The sequence below is a fragment of the Nanorana parkeri genome, unplaced genomic scaffold, assembly GCF_000935625.1.
Source record: "Nanorana parkeri isolate BGI_ZX_2015 unplaced genomic scaffold, ASM93562v1 scaffold498, whole genome shotgun sequence".
Lineage (NCBI taxonomy): Eukaryota > Metazoa > Chordata > Amphibia > Anura > Dicroglossidae > Nanorana > Nanorana parkeri.
In genome coordinates, this window is record NW_017306766.1 from 1,071,209 (window position 1) to 1,096,346 (window position 25,138).

The 25,138-nt window shown below is 37.9% G+C and overlaps 1 protein-coding gene across 3 annotated transcripts in view; it reads right to left on the reverse strand.

Annotated features, from left to right (window-relative positions):
- Positions 1-661: 661 nt before the first annotated feature.
- The window catches only part of CCK (cholecystokinin), a 39,334-nt gene continuing 14,857 nt past the window's right edge, over positions 662-25,138 (reverse strand). The window contains exons 1-3 of one of the 3 annotated variants that reach the window (XM_018561070.1): positions 18,701-18,891; positions 15,877-16,131; positions 662-1,052 (exon numbers count right to left, since the gene is read on the reverse strand). In XM_018561070.1, the coding sequence (XP_018416572.1) occupies positions 916-1,052; positions 15,877-16,129 (390 nt within the window). In that variant the 5' untranslated portion in view covers positions 16,130-16,131; positions 18,701-18,891 and the 3' untranslated portion in view covers positions 662-915. Of the gene's footprint in view, positions 1,056-15,876; positions 16,132-18,700; positions 18,892-22,604; positions 22,612-25,138 lie in introns of those variants that run through there. The other 2 variants (XM_018561069.1, XM_018561068.1) reach the window with 2 other exon arrangements.

Below are 25,138 nucleotides of genomic sequence, written 5' to 3' on the forward strand. Positions count from 1 at the left end.
CCATTGCAAACAATGTTCAATGATTATGAGACAATGAAAGACCAATGCAGAGAAATTGGTGAAAATATCTATTGGGGTTATACTTGTGAATTTGCTATACACATTAAACCATCTGATGCTAGATTATCAGTTTAGTGAATACCTTAAAAACCTTTTTACCTTGGTGAAAAAACTGACTTCTGCCCTCACACGGCAGTGCTCTATCCTAGCATAGCTGATTAACAGCCACAGTGTTCTCAAACAGACTTGTATGCAGCACTAGAAAGGGGCGTGTCCTACCAACTCTGCTACAGAGCTCTGAGATCATTGGGTCTAACTCTTGTGCCTATTGGACAGCACAGTAATAGTTAGACATCCTGCTGTAACAAGAAAGTGGTGGTAAAACTATAAAAATTATAAAGTTGTCTATCTGAATAACTATTTAATTAACAGAAATGCTCATGCTATATATTGATGTAAGTATTGTATATGACTGCATACCATTGGCTCTTCCTACACTCCCCTATTAGTAGTTTTCATTGACATTTTGTTCCTGTGCAGCAGTGTAGTCTACATATACAGTAATCTTACATTACAGGAAGCTAATTTAGTCGAACGTGGGCAGATTTTCATCTACAGTTTATTGTGTAATACCCAGCCACTTGGATTGACAAGAGATGTTAAACGAAATAATTTTTAATATGGGATATCAGTATCATGAAAAGAACTTTAAAGAAACACTTGAAAAAAGACGAAATTAAGAAGATAATCTTTTCTGGAAAATTCTGCAAGTGTGTATTTCATTGTTTAGTTGTACAAACAAATTTACAACAAGTACATAATAAATATATGTTTAAAACACTGATTTGTAAAGACAACAAATTAATTTATTTTGTATGTACAGAAAATGGAGCCTGCATTAAAGGTGAGGGTGTTTTAAGAAGAGTATTCATATTCTTCAGCACTACGACGACCAAAATCCATCCAGCCCATGTAATCTCTGTCATTTATCCGGTGGGTGGGATCAATGACGGGTCTGTTTGGCAGAACAGCATACCGTCCTGTAGAAGATCCTGCTACAAAGCAAAATATCGATCAGTCAATTAATAAAATAAATTACAAGTAAACATTACCTTTTTCTCCTGACTATCAATATATGTGACTGGCATAGCCTCTTCCAATAGTAGAGTGGGAAAGGGTTAAAACCCCTACCAGGTTAGTTTTTTGCTGTCTGTGTACCTTTGGGAAAATTTTCATTAATTTCCTTTGTGAGTGGCACAACAGGAATTTAGAAAAATCTCTCAAATTAAATATAATTTCCTTCTGAGATAGTTTTCCCCTGAACAAGTGTTCCCATTGGAAAATGTTCCCTCACCACTTGTTCTGGGTAAAACTTTAAAATGTTGGCTATCCCATCACTTTCTTTCTCAATGACAATGGTCCCCAGTACAAATAGAGGGGTGAATCTCCCAAATGCAAACAAGAAAGCAATAAATACTTGACGGAGTGTCTAACCTTTCCCCACTTTATCCAAAACAAAAAAAACAGATTTGTCTTGTCTGCTATTATCATAACTAAAGTATATCCTGAATACCTGCTCCCCCTATTGCACAAAATGGCTGCTCTCGCTGGCTTGTATGTTCTGTAGTGACAAATAAACCAGAAATAGGAGCTACAGCATTCTGCAGGATGAGCAGGCATTCACACACCTGGAAGTGTTGCCTGCTTGCAGGCTACCAGAAAATTAAGAATAGATGCCCTATTCTTAGATGGTTACATTTCCATTATGGGCCTGTTCATTTGGCAAAAGCTTTTCCTTTACTTATGATAAAAAAGTCATACATAAATTTTTTTTTTGTAACAAACTAGATTTTTTGCCAATATTGTCTCTAATAATTATTTTATTTTATATGTTATCTTAAAAAAAATATAAAAAAAGAAAGCACGGCTGTTCTTTGGAGATAAAAAAAAAACTCTTTACTATGCATTTGTTCTATTGGCAACACAAATGAAAAAGAAGAAACAAATGTTTAAAAAAAAGAAGAAAAAGTAAACAGAAAAATAATAGCTAAGCGAGGGGAAGGAATGAGTTATCAAGAGTGATACGGGTTAACTAAGGGTTAATACGAGGTTATACAGAAATACATTTTATTTAAAAAAATATTTTTTCTTTTTACTTTAATGTTTCTGATGACTGTTGTCATTTGCAAAGGTCACACCCTTGATATACATATGAATAATACAGTAAATATACTGCTACCTGGTATTTACCCAATTACACTTGCAGACTCAGCACATTTATTTCTACACAGGAGCAGCTGCATTTTGACAGCTGCTCCTGACAGTTTTTTTAGTATGTGTCTGCCATGCCTAAAATCCTAAAGTAGTTAATGTACCTGCAATAATCATTACAAAAAAATTACAAAAAATATACAAAAATAATCATTACAAAAAAATCAAGATTATACCTAAGTAAGGACAGTTGCATGATATTTGAAAACAATAGACACAATAGACAAAAAGCAAAGACAAGTGCAAGAAGAGCCTGTGTGAAAACTACATTGATAAATTCCATACCAAGTACTCAAGTAGCAAATGAATCAGACACAACAATGAAATAGCAAAATGAGTGTAAGGAAAAGAGGGAAAATAACCCCTCTTTCAGGAAAATTACCATGAAAGATCTTTTTTATACCCCTCCACCAAGGAAAAATGGAGATATAAATGTAAAAAACATGTAAAAAATTATTCTACACGCGGTACCTAGGTGAAGTTGATTTTTTGTTTTTTTCAGGTGAGAAGGGCATATGACCTGATATAAACATGATAGGAGCACATATGCTCCTGGCTCTGTCTGGCTGATCTCCTGGTTCCAGGCTCCGACTATTGTTTCCATTCATTCTGCACTCAGTGTTCCTTGACCTTGTTCAGCTGACTACCTGCTTTGGCATCTGACCTCTGGCTTGGCACTGACGATATTCTGGACTTTCTCCATTGTTTTTTGCTATTTATGTTTATTGATTTTTTTTTTTTTAAATCCTGCACTATAGTATCTGTCTGGTTTCTTGGTACTCTGACAATGGCATTATTAGAGGCTAAATTCTTCACAATTTCTGCAAAGATGGAATTGAGAATATCATGGCAAAACCAAGTTATCTTGGCAAAACCCTCCTCTTAAGCATTTGGTTAAAAACCCATCATGTACAAATGGCATCTACCTTCTCCTTTGAGAGAGGGTTTTTGTTAACATTTTTCTGTGGAGCAGTGCGTGAATACTCATTACCTGAACTTTGTTTTTCAGTGTGGTCTTAATGGCAGAAGGGACAGTGTACCATGTGTCTGTACTCAAGGCACATGTCTGGATGTCAGAATAGCCTGTACCTTGGAAAAGAGTGGGTATCAAAGAGGCTTAAGAGTGTAACACTGTAATTTGGGAAGAAACTATCCAGCACGTGTGAGTTTTTTAAGGTAGAACCCATGTGCTTTTTTTAAAAAGCAAGTGTTAGAGCAGAAGTTTGCAAGTTGTGGCTGCTCCCCATGGTTATTGTCCAAGGCATTTATTGAGAAACTGTCTCCTAGCAATGACAAAGTGAACCAAGAGTGAAAATTATGGGTGGACCGAAAGACTACTTGAACATCGTGAAGGATCCTTCCTCTGAAGGGCTCGGTTTGCTAAAGTAGTGGGGGCGGTGTGAGGGGCCAGTCATTACTGCAAAACCATATGCTGCTGCATTCTCAGGGGACCCTACTGTCAAATAGCGGTGCCTGGAGTGGCTTTACCTGGTTTTGAATATCAGAGGCAGTTTACAGTTGAAACAAACAAGCTAGCAAACTGTGCTTACATCTGTAAAGCTCAAAATTGTTGTCACCAGAGTCTCTAAGTATATTACTTGGTCTGTGTAGCTTATTCACAGTTTTAAGTAAATTTGTTTCCTTGGTGACTTGTCTATCCATATTCCTTGTCTGTGTAAGATTTGTTTTGCAGTGTTACACAAATTCACATGCCTATCATAATCCATACTGTTCATAAGATCTTGAAATATAATATTGAGCAAAGGCAAAATGGCAGACAAGCCTGCTGCATAGTGGCAGCCAAAGATAAAAGAGTTGCTTTTCTGGCAGCTGTATACATCCCTATGCCTCTACTACTAATTTAGGCAATGCCAAACACGAGATTCCCTGTATTTTAAATGAATTTGACATGCATAAATAAAATATGTTTTTTGCTGCATGCGCCTGCTGTTAATCCAGCATCTGATGTCGTATCTGGATGAAAAAAAAGTACAGCATCTGCTGTGTAAACCATCAGTAAAGAGCTCTGTTTTAAATTTTTTACTTTTACTGTTTGCATTAACTATGATGTGTTACATTTCCCTAATACCTATAGACACTTGTAAGTTGTACACCTTGTACAATATGTAGTTTTTTATTTAAAATGTAAGTCCAATTTTGTTGAGAAAAAAAACAATCCTCTCTGGGTGATCAATATGCACTACAAGGGTTTTAACAAACTCTGTTGCAGATTCCTACCTGTTTTTGTTTGGAAGGATAAAGCTGTTTGCTTCACCATATCCTTTCCAGACTGATTCCTGAATGAGAATTTCTGTAAAAAATAAGTCGAGGTAACTGAACTTGCTGTATTTTTCTTGAAGACATTTCACTGGTCATCCAATCAGCTTTCTCTAATCAGAAGGACTTGTACAAAAATTATCTGGAAATAAATATGGTGAATGTTGCTCCAACCCACATAATTGCAACCAAGTGTTGATTATTTGCATAATTGGAGCTAGGAGGTGTTAATAACCTGCCTAGAGAGAGATGTTAAAACAGCATTGTATGTGTCTTCAATAATACAGCAAGCTCAGTTGCCTTGACTTATTTTTTACAGGTATACCATGACCTGGATGAATGAGAACCTTCATAGACATAAATGGGAATGGTTCATTATAACCACCTAGTGCACATTTTTGCGGTCTGTGTCTGGATCTCTTTAGAAGTAATTAACCCTAATGAATTATCTCACTGAAAAGGAAATTTCTATTGTGGGAATGCATCACATTTTGCTTGTATCCAAATGCAAACTTCTTAAAAAACCTGAAAGACAATCACACTAGCAGGCAAATACATTTTTCGTACCTCAATGGTGTATAACCTTAAATAAAAAAATGGCCTTTGTAGCAATATTATATGCTTTATTATTCTTTTAACGAAAGTGACGTTTCAGAAGGGATCTATACCAGTTAGATAGACTGAGAAAATCCATCAGCCTTCTATACAGTTGATGACATTGGTCCCATATGTTATTTGCTGCTACAGCCAATGTAAGAAATAACACTACAATTATGTTATGGTCATTTACTGCAGCAGTAAATTGATGTAGTTGTAAAACTTATTTGTACATTCATTAGTTAAACATACTTTACTTTTATTTACAATTACTGATAGGCATTAATGATGTAGCCCATACCTAAAAGATGCATCCCGAGAGGGTAAACTGCAAAAATTGTGGGATCTCAGGGAAATTTTTTTTTTCTGTGATGATGTTGATGGTCACATGTCCTAGTCACATGTGCCAGAGTTCAAGGAAGTAAAGGGAGATGAATTAATCTGCCCTTAGTGAAAACGACCACCATGAGAAGAATGGAGAGGAAAAGAAAAATAAGGTATGTAAAGAATATAAAGCCGGCAATTATCTAGAAGTATCTGTTTGTAGATTGTCAGTATTTCTAAAGGTGTCTTTGTTGTAATTTTAAAGATAAGGATACAGTTTCTCTTTAATGCTATTGTTCACACCTGAGCGATCTGTTACACATTTCTAAAAGTGCTCTAGAAGTATTTTATGGGGCCTGTTTACATCTGAGAGATATGTAGCCGCTTGTCAGGCTACAAAAAGTACAGGCGCATCTTTGGGGCAGGATCCTGCATTTTTGGCACTAGAGACTTCCATGGTAACACCTGAAAATGTAAAAAATGCTCCAAAAACAAATTGCTCAAAGTATGAACCTAGGCTGTTTTGATGCTTAAAGTGTATCTATAGTGAACATTTTGTTTTTGAATAGGTTATAGGGAAGGATTAGAACACCAATCAGGTTTTACTGCTGTCCAGGATTTAGAGAGATTTCCACTTACTTCTTCTCCCACAGGTTTTTCACCAGACAGGAAGTGAAGAAAATAAATAGAAATAAAAAAAATACATTTTAGGTTAAGTAGGGGAGTATGCTAGAACTTCTATCAGCTTTTTAGTTTTGTCTGTTTTCCTTTTGCAGATTTTCCCCCCACTCGGAAGAGAAAAGAACCCCAGAGTGCAGTAAAGCTTGACAGAGGTTCTAACCCTTCCCTACTTTATCCAAAAATAAAACAAAACAGTTTGGGCTATACATACACTTTAAGTGTACACAGTGCATGCTGGGCTGTCTACTAAGAAAGCACAGCACTAGCTCTGCACTTTCTTACTGCTCTTGCAGACTAAAGATCTAGATGACACTGTTATTCATCTGACTCATCCAGCTATGTGTATGTAACATGAGATACTGTTATTAGGTCTGTAATCACAACTCAGCAGTAAACCAGCTATTAGGAACCACAAAGTACCAGACTTGCACTTGAAAAGGGTAGATATGAAATTATTGTATTCAGTATTTTTTAATTTACCTGTCAAAAAAAGGAATTATTTAAAACAAAATGGAATGCTGTACTACTGAATGTAAAATATGGAAAAACACTATTCATTCATTTTAATTCCATTTCCTTGTACACCATGATGAGAGTTTTTAATCATACTGCACCCCTAAAAGGAAATACTTAGATCCAATGAAGTTCTCTATAAGATCATACGCTTTTATTGCTAAGCTGTCCCTCTTAAATAGTTACTGTATGCACTATGTGTGTATGTTTGTAAACAAAACTCATTGTGAGCAATAAGCAGTTAGGTGCTTTAATACACTGTGCACTTAACCTATAGGTTGTGTCTCAACTGTTTTTCATTACCAGGTCCTGGATTCTCAAGTCACTATTTGCCCTAATAAGCCTTTTCCAAATAATGCCCTGAGGAAAGCCCATGTACATGGAATCTATAATTTATCAGGGGTGAGCCACCAGGATTATAATACATGTCAACCTAAGTTCTATATCTGTCATAATTAATTATCAGGAAGGACATCTCTACAATGAATAGCTTGTTCCCTTTAAGCCCTAAGATGTGCCACGGGAGTATATTTAATAAATGAGGCCACTGAATTAATTTGCTTTTGCTTCAGTCCTTTTGCCCAGGGAATGCAGAGAGTTGAATGTCAAATACATACAGGTATATATGTCACTGCCATTGTGAATTTAAACAGAAGAATAGGAGTTTAGTATATAGAAAAGCCAACCCATCTCACAGTTCCCCTCTATTAAAAAGGTAACATTTAATGTGAAGTGGTCCTGCCTTAATAGTAAATGAAAAACAGGTAGTGAGCAGTTGCATACATTAAGTTGTGGTGTAATTCACCTGCATATCTTCATTGTTTTACACATCAACAGATATAATAAAACACTTTAAATTGTATATCAAACAGGCCAAAGGGGAGCAAATAACAGAAGTTCATTGTTTAAATATACTATGTACATATACTATATACATAAGTAAACAATGTTCTACATCACAAATTAAAAGGATTTTGAGCTATTTCAAATGCTGATGAAACCACTTACAATGGATGTTGCTTCTTAATGTTTAAAAGTTTTAGATTCCTGCAGAATCAGCTGGTCCCCTGAGCACTGGCCCTGATTTCCTGTTTTACGGTGGCTCCTTTACTTTGCTGGGTCCTATGGAGCCACCCTTGTGTGTCCTAGTAAGCTGTGTGTGTCTTCACAAACTCCCAGGTGCAGCAAGACACTCCCTGCTCCTCTTTCCTCCTTCTCCAAGCTAGTAGATGGACAGCTGCTGCAGACTGCCCTGCCACTGTCCCTGTCCAAAAATGTAAAGAAATACGTTTGCTGGACAATGTATATTTGTTTGATCTGGATTTATTATTGCAAAAATGTTTGAGATTTTAATACTACTTTAATGTAGGCAGGTGCTTACTACATCACACACACAGACACATAGACAGTTATGATTAGTAAGGGCAACTGATTTCTATTCTTCCACTATTCAGAGCTGATGTTCATTTCAGATTATTCTTACAAGGAGGACCATCCCTATAATCAGGCATCTCATTATTTTCTCAATGAGATGCCGCCGTTGCCTCAAGTGGCATCTCATTGGGTCACTGTAGGAAAAGACAGGTATGCCTGCCATCCACTTTCTGGCCAGCGTCCCAGGTTAGTAAGCTCTTAGCAACCTCGGCCGATCTGGCCAGCATCCCGTCCAGCTCCTGACAACCAGTGACATCAGTGAGGTGGGCAGGAAGCTGGACAGAGTGTCACAGACTGATTACAAGCAATTCTCTTTCGGTATGCTTACCTTGGAACACATGCATAAAGAAGTTGTCAGCAGCACATTCATTGCTCAGGCTAAAGGGAATTTAGCATCAAACAAAAATAACTGTCAGATGGAAGTTGAAATTCAGCGTTGATGAAAGCTTTCATTAAAAGCTCCAATAAGAAATAGGTACTCAATAATTAAATTGAATTGGCTTCATGAAAAATACCAAGAAAGTACTGAATTATACCAAAATGAGTAAATGCCAAATGGCACATGAATAAAAGGCAACAGGGTGGGTTTATTCTATAAGCTGTATTCTCTACTCTACAGGATATGAATATTGCTCAGCTGTCAATGCGTCAAAGGTTTGTCATGCTCTGTGAAGAGAGCATATATTTGAAGTGAACAAGCAGAGAAAGGAAGGCATTTAGACATGCCTGGGTTCTTCAGTGTTTGCCCCAGACGCTCATGTATATTGCCTGCCACCCTTCTATATAGATGAGTGCCTAGAAATCGACAATCTGTAGATGAATATTCCTCAACCTGTTTCCTGTGCCAAAAAAACATTAATTTAAAAAAAAAAGAAGTGTGCAGTTCTGTATACTCCTAGTTCTAAAATACTCTGGTACTGTCACTGACAGATGCTAGTCTACACTAACAGGAAGTGAGTGATAATCTCTCAGGCACCAGTTTGGACTATCAAGAAAAGTAACACTTTCAATTAAATAAACTACATGAATTTTCAATAGATTCAAATCTAAGTTATAAATGGATAGCTGCAAGAATAGAAAACTTGTACTTCTGAAAATCTTCTATGCGAGTTGGCCCAGTACGTTCTTGATTTTATCTAACAATGCCAGAAGTCTTATCTTTGATTACCCTGTTAGCACTTAAAGCTTATCCAAACCCAAAAGCAAAAACTAAAAGTATATTTCCACTTTGGCAGCCAGATTGGTATAACATCTATTTTATATTTGTTACATGTTTCTATTTACATAGCGTAAGCTAATTAAAAAATGCTTCTGGCAGTTTCATTTGTTTTTACTCGGGTTAGGATTTTAGGGGTTAAAATTTCTTTGTGCTTCTATTTCTTTTAAATGTTAGGAGGGGCTGTGATGAGTGAGGGTACTCGTCCATTCAGAGGTGGCTTGTGCATTGTATGTTAATGAAGCTTATCAGTTAAAAAAACACAATCCTCAAATTTCAGTCCCAAGTCTTTCTATTAGGACAGATCACTGTGAAAGGGCTAAGAAAAACTTGGAATAAGCCATCTTGTCTGATTTATCAAAACATTTAAAAAGGTAAAAGTTATTTTTCAGTATGCTGTGTGAACAGGAACACATGATGAACATATGGAGGGGTTTTCCTAAATTTGACTGCAAAATTGGAAATACGCCTTAACATATTATGAATTTCCAATTCTTAGATGTCAGTGCTGCTATAGTTTTCTCTTTTTAGGCTTTTTGCCTTATTTTCACAGGTGATCCAGCGAGAATGACCGACAAGTTCTTTTTCAACTTCTTTTAACAGACCAAACTGTCTAGCAAAGGTGGCAGATGGAGGTATGAGACAGAGCATTTAACACTGACAGGGAATGCTTACAATGGTCAGCTTTTATTCATTTATGTAAAATCGTTACCCCAAAAGGAGAAAAGAAAACAAACTGTTGCTATAACTGCTTAAAAAGTGTTGGCTGAAGTTCGGGTTTAATTTGTTAGTTAAGTCCATTTAAATCTGCTGGTACATCCAACACTACCCTCTCCACAGGTTGACAATGCTGCTGTCCAAGGGCAGTTCCATTGCTGCTTCACAGAGTGGAGTCACCCTGAGACAGGAAGTGTGTTATTGGCTGATTACTAGGAATGCATCGATACTTTTTGAGCTCCAAGACTAGACTAGAGAAAAATTCAAAAGTTAGGAGGCAGCTGTCATTCGCAAGGAGCACACGGAGCTCCAGGAATTTGTACATCTCTGTTTTAATGTACGATTTTGTTTTTATAAATATATATAAGTGATGCACCAATACCATTTTTGAAAGTACAAGTACTGATACATTTTTGTTTATTGTCATGTGACAGCTTTTTAACAACAATACAGACTAATGATTTCAGGATAGTGGTGGAGCGCCAGAGCTAGGTCCCAGCTGCAATCGATGCAACCCTGGTAGTTCTCATGAAAATGCCAAGTATCGGCACTGGTATCTGAAAAGTATTTGTGCATCCCTACTGATTACCATGTGAAGATTAATGAGAAAAGGCATAATAAAGAAAATGAATGCAGCCACCACATTTAAGGATTGGTAAACTGCAATATATTAATTTTTTAATTTCGGATTTAGATATGCTTTGAACTAGTGAGTTACTGTATCAACTGTGTTACTTTACCAAATATTTACATTTGTAAGACATATGTCTTTATTTTGTATGGATGCATTTCATAAGGAATGATGCTGTCTTCTATGAAAAAATGATTTTAGTAGTGTTGAAAACATTCATGTAATTAATATTTTCTGTTAAAAGCCCTTTTAGTTTCCTAAAAGACAATATTTGACTTCCATAAAAAGCAGCATCTTCAAACAAGCACTAGTTAAGGAGGTGAGCCATTTCTTCACTTGTCTCCTCAGGCAATAGCACATCTACTTGTTTCTGATAATTAATACATTTTCACCATGAAACAAACTTTGAATAAAAAAGACAATATCAGTATGCACTATCATCTCCATCCTAACTACTTCTCCTCTGATGATTTCTCCCGCTAAGGAATTGAGCATGAATTAACAATGAATACTGTAAAGTCTACTAAACCTCATCTTATTTTAATGACATGCTTTACTGAAGGACATTCACAATAAATGAATAATTAGTCTACTTGTGCTTCCTTGTATGTTCATCACATTTTATAGCTGCATACCAAAATTCAAAAGTAGCTACCAAATGGATGGGCACACTAAGGGGCATATTTAGAAACTATGTCAATATGTGAAGTTTGGTTTTAAAGTGAACCTCTGAAATGTGAAAAATTGTGTCTGCCTGCCTCACTGGCTTGTTTTTAAAGCTGCTGGTAGTGCAGGTCCGGGGCGGGAGGGGGGAATGGGGTGCACACGGTCTGTCAGGCATCCAGCCCAGTTCAATTACATTACTGGTTGCCAGGAGCTGGGGGGGGATGCCAGCAAGAGTGTTCCGCTTAGCTCCTGGAAACCAGTGAAGTCAGTGAGGGGGGTATGCTAGCTACAGCTCGCGGTATACTGAGAATCTGCAGCTGAAGCGGATGCCGACAATTATGTCTGGATCCGCCCAGCTGCGTGAGTGACAGCTGGCTCTGTCTATCTAGAGGCAGAGCTAGCTGTACCCGCCCCCTCCCCCGTCCGTTCCGCCAGTCAGCGCTGGAGGATCAGAGCGGGGAAGGGGGAATCCAGCCCCTTCCCTGTCACAGCAGAGAGCCGTGACAGGATCGTGAAGTGAGCGAACGCCGGTAAGTGTTCGCTCACTTCCCGATCTACTGAGCCGACCTGTGACAGTCTCATTGTCACAGGTCGGCTAGAACTATGAGGTGAGTGAAAAGCACTCACCGCATAGTTCTCCTTTAAGCAAAAAAAATAATTATCAGTTTTTTAATTTTCCTTGCGTGTACTCGGGTATTCTTCGTAAAGTCAATTTCCACCACATTCACTAACCTACGTGAAGATTCCCTTGCAAAGTAAAAATTCCCTTTGCAAAGTGTACAGCCTTTTTGCCTTTAGTAATTCAACCCCAATGTATCAAAAGAGTTTGCTCAGTATTCATTTGATGTTTGCAAGTTTTCTGGCAAAACTATACCTATGTTTTCATCACCGACCATGGGGAGTAGTCAGAGACCAACAGAAGAAGGTTGCCAGCGCAAGTAATGGAAATATTTGCTAAAGTCTGGCCGTTCAGAAGTAAATGCCTGAAGGGCTGAGGTAGAACTGCTGCCCTTTATAAACGAAAAGGTGGAAGCTGAAGTATTTCTGCATTATATATGGATTTATGTGCCTGTATAGACACATCCAAACAGGAAAGGCTCATAGCCAAACTGTTGTTATCTGACATATCCTTGTAAATCCCCAGGAAGAGTTCAGTTTGTTTTTACAGTAGGTCAAAGGGACATCAGAGTTGACTTCATTCAATCACTGCCACTATGATTAGTGGTCTTAAAATGGAGATAATTAGGTAAAAATGAAATCTGAGGGATTCCTGCTTAGCTTAACTTTAACACATTTGAAAGTAGCATTACTTTATGTCAATTTTCAATGATACAGCATAGGTGGCTTTGTAAAGAGACATGAGAGACTCAATACAAGTCTAGATCTAGCAGTAAAAATGAAAATGGAGGATGAATACACCTGAACAGATATTTAAGGGATTAAATGAGTGTGTTATCCGACCCCCTCTCCCACCCTTGCTATACTTACCTTTGGGCGTACACTTCTTCCCCTCCGCCAGTGCGGGTATACTATCCGTACCCATGCCATGTAGCACAGCCTTGTGCTTTGAATTTTGAATTTCACTTGCAAATGGCAAGCACTCATTGGTCAGCGTGGTCACCTGATGAGAAGCGCTTCTGACTGTGCAGACCAATGAGAAGCACGAAGCTCATGGGTGAGCACGGTCACAGCTCAGGGCTGTTCTACATGGCAGTATGGTGTAGGGTTTATTACAACCATACCGGTGGAGGGGAAGGAGCATTCGCCCAAAGGTAGTATAGCAGGCCGGAGAGGGGGCCAGATTGGAGGCGGTAATTTCATTTTCCCAAATTCACCTGGGAAAGTGGAATTACCCTTTAATAATAAAGGTGGATGTTCCATAACTAGTTAGGTTGTTGAAGCAAGAAAAGTTTTTTTTTTTACTTAAATATGTTTTTATAAGACAAAGTGCAATAATAGCTCTGTTTACTTCATGGCAAAACATATTTTACCAGACAATTCAAAACTTAACGCGTATTTAAGATACAAAGCAGAAGCAAGGCTTCTAATTATTTACCTAGGGCTCATTCACACCATGTCCGAACCATAACAGTTTGTTCCTGTATCAAAAACGCATCCCAATGTATCCCTATGGTTTTTCTGGGCTCTGTTCACACCAGCGCAGTCCATTCTGGTCCAGCCACAAAAATGATTGCTTGTCTAACTTTCTTAAGTCCGGACTGCACTGAAACGCATGCAAATGCATAAAAAAGCATGCAAATGCACTGGACTGCACCTGAAAGGCCATGTTAAGCTAAAAAAAAAACAATGCACCGGAATGCGTCAAAAAAGCGCACTGCACTGCATTTGCAGAGCTGCTCCAGATCTGGTCTGGACATGGTGTGAGCCAGTATTAGGACAGGTGGTGTTCAAATCTAGTTTAAAACTGATACCAAAATCTGTCAGCACAATATAGACAGGGTTAATCATAGCAAACATAACTTCCCACAGCCCCCTCCTTTACTATACATAGGGGAGAAGCTAGATAGGATTATAAAGTAAAAAAGCACTTGAAAAGGAAAGCAGCATTTAAAAAAAATATAATGTGAAGTGAATGGGAACATGTAACAAATATAAAGTAGGTATTATCCCAATTTGCCTGTAGTGGAAATACACTTTAAGAATTATAAAGAATACAGAAGGATTGAAGCACGATGTAAGGCAGTGCTTGTGTGAGTTTACAAAGAAGGAGACAAGTAGATCTTCTGCATGAGAAAGAGTGACACTTCTGCACCTCTGCATCTATAGGAGCAAACTGTTTTTTCCATGTAGGAATCCTTAACAATTATAGCAAATGAATGTCCTTGGCTGTCCAGGACAAAGACACAAAATATCAGTCTATCGGTGTATCCAAAAGGGATATTTCAGTTTTTGGTAGATGCTGAACAATTAAACTATGTGACAATTTCTTACATCTTTCAAGCACTCTATTAGAGAGTTTTCCATGCTTGACTTCTTCGGTCTAAGGAGATGTTGTTGGTGGAGTATCGAAGACATGAAGCTGGAAACTGACTCACCCAGCCTTCCAAGCTCCACATTCTAATAAAATATTGCTTTAGGTAGAGGTTGTACACTTACATGCAGACAGGGGTTATGGAATGGCTGTGAAGAAAACCGATAAAAACAAACACCAGTATTGAAAATACATGGAAATAAGGTCAAATGTTAATGAGGGAAGCTGTCAAATGTTAATGAGGGAAGCTGGTAATGGGATAGTCCACAGAAGATTTTTTTAATCCATCAGTGCAGTTCAGCTACATGACATTGTGCAAAAAGCAGCAGTTAAGAAAGCATAGATTTTGACCCCATTTACTTGTGTTTCATTATAACTGAGAACTGAGAAGCTAAGGTTTGATGCAATATTTGCATGTCATACTGCCTCACATTTTCCCTGGTAATACACGTAAATAAAAATGCCTACATGCTACAATTGCCTTATAAATAAGCATAGAACCCATTTTGTCTTTACTTTAAAAAAAAAAAAATTAGTTCTATGTTATTTTGTTACGTGTGATGTCAATGCAACAATTGTTTAATGACCTTTACATTCCAAGGAATGTGCAAATGACATAGAAGGCAACTACACGTATCGCTACACTGATGTTGCCAGCACTGAAGAGTTTTTTTTTCTACTGTCTGGACATCAACATAATATTTTCAGCGATAATAACAATTACTTAGTTTGTTTAGCACCCTGTATGTAATTTTGTGCATCCCCTTGACCAAGTAATGTAGTTGTCTTAGTCTGGCCAGCTGGTTGCTCTGTCCATAGGTTATAGCAAACAGAATATTCACTCAGATGCTACATATTAAGGTTAAAATAGTTAATTTGATATCCTACATGTTTGTATTATATGTATGAATAGCTGTTAAGACTTGATGTGTAAAGAACCCAACATTATATTTTATATTATCAGGTAGACTGAAAACTGCACATGTACACCAGCCGACTATAACTGGTAAATAGCTTGCTGGACGGTATTTTTAGTATGGGGCATTTATGACACAATTACCCTGCATGTGGCCCCTGTTTTTTTGGCATGTGGTAAAGGAAACTGTCATGGTGCAAAATGGAAATTTTACTGACTGGAATACCAAAAATAAGTTATAAAACAATATTATATATCTACTTGTATATTATTATTTCCATTTACCTACACACTTTGAACTACTTTCATATCCAAAGACTCGACACTGACCCATCTTCTATTATAACCTTTTGACCAATGAACAATGGCTGCAAATGAAATGTGCTAGAAGTTATGTTAGATACTTTTGGTTTGCATGTCTTCCTTTTTGGAAGTTTTCTAGCTATGTAACTATGTAGTTAATCGTTTTTGTTAATGATGACTTCTACTGGTTATAAATAAAAAAATGTTGGTCCATCATTGTAATGGAGTTGGTCATTTAACCTCATTTGGGCCAATGAGGGAAAACTAATTTGAACATGAAAACGTAACGTGAGCTGGATAAATATGAGGAATATGACACAAAAAAAGCCTCATCTTACCTTTCCTGGTCTGAAGATATTTAGCCAACATTGCTCCAAAAATGGCTTTTTGGTCACCATTTCCATCAATGCGCTGGAGGGGCTTTAACTGGCCTGAAGAGGAGGCACGGATATGTCGTGGGTGCTGTAATATGTTCTGCTGTTCTAGTTCACGGGCCCCAGGATCTTCATTCATAGAGCCCACTGTTTGCTGTCCCGTGGAACTTGCAGACAGCACAGCAAGTAGTACACAGATGCATATTCCACTGTACATAGCTAAAGGAGAGATTAAATACATTCCTTGTCACTTGGCTTAATTATCAATATCATTAAATATCATAATTACCAATATTTTGACATGATTCCATTTTGACATCAGTATTTGATGCTTGAGAATCAGTAAGCAAAAGATCAAAGCTTTGCACTCTTCAGAAAAAGCCCCAGAAATATTTTTAAAGTAACATTATTTCTTCATTATAAAAGATACTACAAGCATACACTAAACTATAGAACCATTGTGTTAAGAGGATAACTTAATGTAACTAAATGATGACGATAAAATCCTGGAACAATAAGGCAAGTAACATACAATATGATAAGGGCATGTATAGTATATATTATGGCACAGAAGTGCAATCCACAGCAATCTACAGTCAACAACAGATATTTATCCTTATTACTACCAGCTAATACCACGGCTAATAAGTCTACATGTGTAAGTTTTTGTTTGGTTTCGAGTGCTGCCTAAACATTATCTTGCACACAAAATTAAAGGTATAGGCTGGACAAATTAATATATACTGTAAATGGATGCGTAGATGTCAAAAGGGATGAATGATTACTTAGATGGTCAGAGAGATAGAAAAAATAGTAAAAAATAGCAAAAAGGATAATGTATACTTCTGAGTGTACCTCTCACAAGTCTTACATACTTAGAATTGGTTTAGGTTTATCTAATAAGGGAATAGTACATCAATATCCATTACATTTCAGCGCCAAAAGCATCCTTTCTCAAGGGTTACAAAAGTATTCTCACTTCCAACATCTTGAAATCAATTCACATAATTACCAAATTATATGGTGGAAATGTAAACAGATTTTGGAGCTTAGACCGGCTTTGACGTATGAAATGTTATTATGGTTTAATATCTGAATATTGTGTCTGAATATATGTCTCATCACCACAGAAAGGTATATGGTAAGCATTGAGTTTGTGAAATGTACAGAGAATGGAGAAGGTGGATGACTGCTTTGCCATTGCAAGCCTTTACTTAGTAACATTTTCATGTACTGTGTAGTCTTCCATCGCAATTTTTTTAGGAAGAAATCCTGTAATTCGTAATACCAATATATGAGGATTACAGTAACCAATATAAAAGGGCTAATTAGCAAAAGCTAGAGCAAAGAAAACCGTACAAAGCTGGAACAGCTGCCTATCTTAACCAGTCAAGTTGTATCTACAGCAAAGAATCTGGTTGCTCTAAACAACTGCACAATGTTTCAGTTTTATTTGTTCCATAAACAATCTAAAACTGGCATTTAAAAAAGGATCACATCGTCATGGCGATAAATATTCTTGCAAATCTTATGTCCTTGAGCTATCCTGTTGAAAATAGACTGCTACCTTAGGGTAGTAATATGGCACTGTATTATATTGCCTACAAACAGGTTGATGGTATACTACCCAATGACCTCAATATGTTAACTTTAAGTTCCTTCCATCAAATCATCAAAAATTCTTAGTTGCTTTCTGAAATCACGTCACTCCCTGTATATGGCTAGCTTCCAGCTGAATACATTCAGGTAGCAATGTTTTGTTGTCAAAACACGCTTGTAGTTCTATAGTGTATCTAACAAAGCATCGTCACTTGGCATTAAACTGAATACATATTTCTCTTTCATTCAGTGCCTCAAAGTTAGCATTATTGTCAATAAAAGTAAATCAACAAAACAAATGTATGCTAGAATATATATAATATGATTGATGATATGTTTGTTGATAGCAATTGAATTCCAGCAGAGGCTGATTCATTAGAACTGGAGAAAAGAATATACTAAGGAAAGTGCAGCAACAAGTAAGAAACCTTGTTTAATATTTTGCATACAATGAAAGCTGATTACAACAACTCCACTTTTACTGCCATTTCTTTCTGTTTTATTGAGTGGTCCCCATGTGCTGTCATTTTTGTACTTGCTGTACATGGCAAACCAGCATCAAAGTTTTACCGCTGTAGTGGTGGATGAGAATCCTTATTAGAAGATACAGTGCCTTTAGTACATGTATCTCCCTGTTTTAGATTTGTCCATTGCTTTGTCTTTTAGGTAGTTTCCAGATACTATTAGCACAGCAATGTGTGGCAGAGATCCCTAACCTTCCATAGGTTACGAGTCACATCTTTACATGAGAAGGGCAGGTTAGCCCCAATCAGGATGGATAACCACATTAAAAGCTAACGTATAAATTGCAAGCATCTTAATGCAGAAACGTCTGCTTATAAAGTACATCTGCTTTGTGTCAAGCTTCTAGAAATAGTTTCATTAGATGTTAGAAAGTATTAAAGAGCTGCAAGGTTTCTGCACTCATCAGCATCACCATAAGGAAGCAAGGCAGCCTGCGCAGAGCCCCGATCTGTCATTCCTGCCCTGTGTCTGTCTGCACCGGCAGATCTCTGCTTTGTAAAGTACATGCTGCCAAAGAAACAGTCCAGAGTCACAGATTACTGCAGTCGGTCCACACTTTAAATTTAGCAGTCGGTATCTGTCTTGTATATCCAGCAGCCTGGATGTATAGAAGTTAGGAAAGGAGCACATGTGGAGTACAATGAGCAGAGGAGATGCTGCTTACCTTTCAGGCAGGAGCTGCTTTCCTAGACACAGGCAGGAGAGGGCAGTGCTCAGAGGTAATGTGCTCCTACTGCCCAGGCTGTCGCTTTTATAGTAGCCCTCGCTGTCATCTGTTTGCACAAGCTGACGCAAACCAGGGATCACCACATGCTCAGCTGGATGGCATCAGGTCATAACAAATTCATTTCACTTCAAGAGAAACGGAGTCCAAAGCTAGAGCCCTTCAGTGTGCACTTTTCTGTCTTTTCTCTTATCTATTTCCCTTTCCTTTATTCCCCCACCACGTCATCTCACATTTACCTGCACTGGGCAATCAGCTTGAGATGACACTTTTTATCATCTTTATTCCCCCTAATGCTACAGTCTCTGTGACTGTACAGAGACCACAAAGCTTCATACAATATACGGGATGGTGATTGCATTCATTCCTGACTCTGTGCCTTCTCCTGGGCTCTCCGGATTGCTAGCTGGAAAAGACTCTGTACATTCTTTGCAACGTTTAACAGAAATCTGTATTCTATACAAGAGTTACTTATTATTATTATCCCAGTGCCCTGCCAATATTTAATCACTCCTTGTTTCCCTGCAATGTTTATATGCATATATGATTATGGTATATAAATACCTATCTAAAAAGTACATAGTTATAGTATCCTCAGATATATGTATCTTTTATCCAGCTAATTATCCAGTCTTACATAGTTATCCTCAGATATATGTATCTTTTATCTATGTACAGCACTAATATACACATGTATCTACTTATACCTTGTGTAAATTTGGTGCATAATACAAATCTTCCTGAGTTAATGTATCTGCGAAGTGCCTACCAACAGTGTCTGCTCACCTGTCTCTCTTTAGCACTAATGTAGACCAACTCATCTGTAATTTCTCCCTGTCTTTCCACAAATTCTGACTACCTAAATCTATTATCAATGTCTGTCTGTCCCCCTGTCTACAATATCTTTCCTTCTATCTACAGTACCTGTCCTCCATATCTGTCCTCCTATACAATAACTGTCCTCCTACCTGCAGTATCTGCCCTCCTATACAGTACATGTTCTCCTATCTACAGTACCTGTCCTCCATATCTGTCCTCCTATCTACAATACCTGTTCTCCTATCTACAGTAGCTGTCCTCTGTGTCTGTCCTCCTATACAATACATGTTCTCCTATCTACAGTATGTGTCCTCCGTATCTGTCCTCCTAAACAATACCTGTTCTCCTATCTGCAGTACCTGTCCTCAGTATCTGTCCTCCTATACAATACCTGTCCTCCTATCTAGAGTACCTGCCCTCCTGTACAATACCTGTTCTCCTATCTACAGTATCTGTCCTCCTATCTCCAATACCTGCCCTCCTATCTACAGTACCTGTCCTCCATATCTGTCCTCCTATCTACAATACCTGTTCTCGTAAATATAGTACCTGTCCTCTGTGCCTGTACTCCTATACAATACCTGCTCTCCTATCTACAGTATGTGTCCTCAGTATCTGTCCTCCTATACAATACCTGTCCTCCTTTCTACAGTACCTGCCCTCCTGTACAATACCTTTTATCCTGCAGTATCTGTCCTCCTATCTCCAATACCTGCCCTCCTATCTACAATACCTGTCCTCCATATCTGTCCTCCTGCCTAAAATACCTATCCTCCCATCTACAATACCTGTTCTCCTATCTACAGTACCTGTCCTCTGTGTCTGTACTCCTATACAATGCCCGTTCTCCCATCTACAGTATCTGTCCTCCTATCTCCAATACCTGCCCTCCTAACTACAATACCTGACCTCCATATCTGTCCTCCTATCTCCAATACCTGTCCTCCTATCTACAGCACCTGTCCTCAGTATCTGTCCTCCTATACAATACCTGTCCTCCTATCTACAGTACCTGCCCTTCTGTACAATACCTATTCTCCTAATATAGTAAAGTAAAAGCGCTATGAACGGATTCTGGTATTTGAGTGTTATATGTATAAAATTACTAGGGGTGCTGCCCCACTTCAGCCGGAGGGAACTGTGGAACTGGAATACAAAAAAGGACAGAAGGGCGCCCAACCTAGTGCAGAATATTTTTTATTTTAAAAGACACAAAAGTAAGAGTGCAAAGGTACTCACAATGGTAGGTCAAACAACAGCTTGTACAGATGATTTCAAAGAAATAGCAGTTTCGGGACTGCAATCAGCCTGTGTGTCACTGCGTTGTGACGCCGTTGACGTGTTTCCGGGGTCACGCCCCCCTCTTCAGAACGTTCTGAAGAAGGGGGCGTGACCCCGGAAACGCTTCAACGACGTCACAACACAGTGACACACAGGCTGATCGCAGTCCTGAAACTGCTATTTCTTTGAAATCATCTGTACAAGCTGTTGTTTGACCTACCATTGTGAGTACCTTTGCACTCTTACTTTTGTGTCTTTTAAAATAAAAAATAATCTGCACTAGGTTGGGCGCCCTTCTGTCCTTTTTTGAATACCTATTCTCCTATCTACAGTACCTGTCCTCCACATCTGTCCTCCTATCTCCAATACCTGCCCTCCTATCTATAGTACCTGTCCTGCATATCTATCCTCCTATCTACAGTACCTGTCCTCATATCTACAATACCTGCCCTCCTATCTACAGTACCTGTCCTCCACATCTGTCCTCCTTTCTCCAATACCTGCCCTCCTATCTATAGTACCTGCCCTCCATATCTGTCCTCCTATCTACAGTAACTGTCCTCTACAATACCTGTCCTCCTATCTACAGTACTTGATACATATTATCCTGGTTTTCAGTGAAGGAAGCTCAGGTTGGCCGCACCCAGGTAATATATGATCGTTTTTTTATAGACTGGACAATTAGCTGGATAATTTCCAATCGTAACATAAAAAGAAAGAAGGGGCTTTTCAGGCCAACATCAGCGGACACATTTGTTAAAAAAAATGATTCCATCTTTAATAAATATTTCATCCATAAAAACATCAATACTCTTAGATAAAATCAATATATAAACTGTAAACATTTGGTCACATGCTGGTCCATACACATATATACGACTTCAAAAGTTATTCCAATTACAAGAAATAAACCATCAAGATGAAATAAAAACCTTATCAGGGTATCCGAATACATTAAACGTAGTCCTTGATGCGTTTCCCAAATATGAATGGACACAGCGAATGTAAACCAGCTTGTGAGACCCTTAAGATGCGTGCACAGACACCACAGAAGCCCTCTGGATAGCTATCTTGCCCCTCCTTGGGGAGGGGGGCGCAGGAGAGACAGATACATCAGAGGGAAATACAGAGGCACCGCCAGATACCACCACAATATTGATAGAACACCTGAGCAGTCTACAAAATTGAATGCCTCTTTTAAGTTTCTTGCTGTGGATCAAATGCAGTTAGCTATCTTTAGTATCTATCATAGCCATAGTACCTGTCTCTAGTGTCTGTCCTACCAACTGTCGCAGTCTCCTTTCTGCCACACCAGTCCTTGTTATCTGTCCTATCTATAGTACCTGTTATCAGTATCTGTCCTATTTATAGTACCTGTTATCAGTATCTGTCTTCCTCTCTGCACTACCCGACTTCATTATCTTTCCTCCTATCTGCAGGACCCATCTTCATTATCTGTCCTCCAATCTGCAGTACCCGTCTTCATTATCTGTACTCCTATCTGCAGTACCCTTCTTCATTATCTGTCCTTCTATCTGCAGTATGTGTCTTTATTATCGGTCCCCCTTTCTGCAGTATCTATCTTTATTATCTGTGCTCTATGATACAACCTGACTGTCTTCAGTGTCTGTCCTCCTATCTGCATTACCTATACTGTATACCAATCTGTTCATGTTGATGTTCCCGTGTACCTAAAGTCTACCTAGAGTTGTCTACTTATCTTTTTCAGCTATATATGATCTACCTGTCACCTCTCTGTCTGTTCACGCACCTTGTCTGTCTACTGTTTGTGAGTAGTGCAAAAACCAGGTTTACATAAACTGGGACAAAGAACATAAGAATGAAAGGTAGCCGGTTGCTCACAGCAACCAATCAGGCTGAATTTTCCAATGAAGCAACAAATCTGATTGCTTTACTTTTCTTAGCTTCAGTTTATGTAATTCAGCTGTTTGAGCATTCTATGATGGTATGTCTTTTACATTATTATGCAATGGCAAGTGTTCAAGAGCTTATTACAACAGTGTAATGTGATAAAATATGTAGTGTTCAAAGGTAATTATTTAAAATAGGAGCTATACGGTGCGAGAAAATTATTTCTTTATAGAAGTTAACACTAGATGAACTTGGAACAGAAGAATGATGGTGAAAGTCAACCCATTGGAAAGCAGAAAAGATTAAATTATCATCAAAATATACTTCTTAAAAAAAAATATACTTCTTTCTGTTTCCTTTCAGCAATGATGTTGTTACTTAAATGCTGGGGGTTGGCTAAGCATTGTTACATCATTATCCCGGTCAGAACATCTTTAAAATTCAGCTCTGTCCCTATGGAAATAATTAGCAACAGTGGCCAATATATTTCTCCTGGTGATTTGAAGTTGATATGTTGGACAGGATGAGTGAAGTGGACTGCTTAAGTCAAGCTTAAAGCTATCCAAGATAAATTAAATGCTGTATCCTCTCCCTCCTTGCTTAATATTGCGTAACACTTACTCTTCCTACGCATATAAAATATTTGTTTACAGACTTATATTATGTAGCTTTAAGACAAAGTAAATGAGGAATTGACATACAGTAATGTGAAAAAGTAAGTACCCCCATGTAAATTGTTGACTCTTTTAACATTAGAAAAAAATTAGATCTTCATTCAAATAAAAAGAAATATGTGTCCTTTTCAAAGCATTTATTAACAAAAAGCTCCATAGATGTAATGGTGTACTGTGGAAAAAGTAAGTGGCCTCAGAAGCTGGAATTACCTATTTTAGGCATTTTGCATGACTGCCCATCAGATTTAACTTTCTTGGATTTGAAGTGGTGGTAAATGTGGGTGTACTTATTTTTTTCTACGTTACAAATCTGCATTTTCTATAATTTTGCTTATGAGAATGAAGACACCATGTCACACTGATGTGTCATTCGCTGAAGTATCTTACCTTTATCTGTAGGTACTGTTTGAAATAGCTAATGTTTGCCTGTTCAGATATGTTGAAAGAGTCAACAATATCCATGAGGTGTACTTATTTTTTAACATGACTATATTAGAAAGGTAGGGTGATTAATGATTCTTCTCTGAGCAAGTGTAGAGGGAAATAATATTTAGCATATAGTCCAATTTCTGATTAGTTTATGGGGGTTACTAGACTTTTGTTTTCTGTTTGAATGGCTGAATAACACAACCATGGGGCATAGAAAATGCACTATACATTTTACAACATATATGGTAGGCGATTTACTTACATTACTGTAGATTTAAACCCAGTTACTAAAATCACATATAAACATTACCATGTTAATGTAATTTCTAAAATAGTTTTAAATCTTTTTAAAGCAGAATGCTGCGCAACATTTTTAATTAAAATCTGCTAACTCTTATAAGATGTATGCCAGTTTAAAGACTGCTGTAAAGACTGCTAATAATATACTGTCCATTTCTTTGATATTTACACTTTCATCCAGGCCAGATAGTAGAGCTCTTGCTATACTTTCGGCCTGTTGCGGCTATTAGAGCTGTGGCTCTCATACATTAAAGCTGGAGTGTTGTTTATCTGCCCCACTCTCCACTTTGTTTTCTTTAAACTTCTCACAGAATACAAGGTGTTCTATGTATGGACAAGGGGGGGGGCGCCAGAAACAACAGCACATATACTGTCTATGAGGGCCTCAGCTCTAATAGTTGCATCGAGCTGGAAGTATAGCAAGAGCTATATTATCTGGCTTAAATGACATGTAATAATTACCTATACAGAGCAGACTTTAATGTAAAACAAGTTGCATGAAGTTCTGCTTTAAGTATGTAGCTGTAATTAAAACAATAACTGCTGATCCTGACATTAAGGCCCTTGTTTAGTCACTTCCCGTTATTGGGCGTAAACTGTCTCATAATTTTGTGTTTGCATTGTCCCCCCTGTCACATGCACCCCTTGTGACAATCTACCTTAACACAGTTTTGTAGTTTTGCGGTGTGAACAGGGACATAGAAAACAATTGTTTTTTATGGGAGCTTGTGGTCAGCCTTTGTGCAGATGGTTTAAACAAGCCCTAATTAAGATTTGCTGTATCACATCCCATGCCACACACACATGTGCTCTCCAATTTTTACCTATTCTTCCTTATCTGTCTGATGCACCTCTCCTCCACAGTTTGTTCTTCTCACCCAAACCTCTCTTTCTCACTCCAACCTTTATTTCTCTCTCCTTTTCACTCCGAACTCTCCTTCTCACTTCAATCTCTCTTTCTCTCTCCTTCTCACTCATACTTCTCTTTCATTCTCTTTCTTAC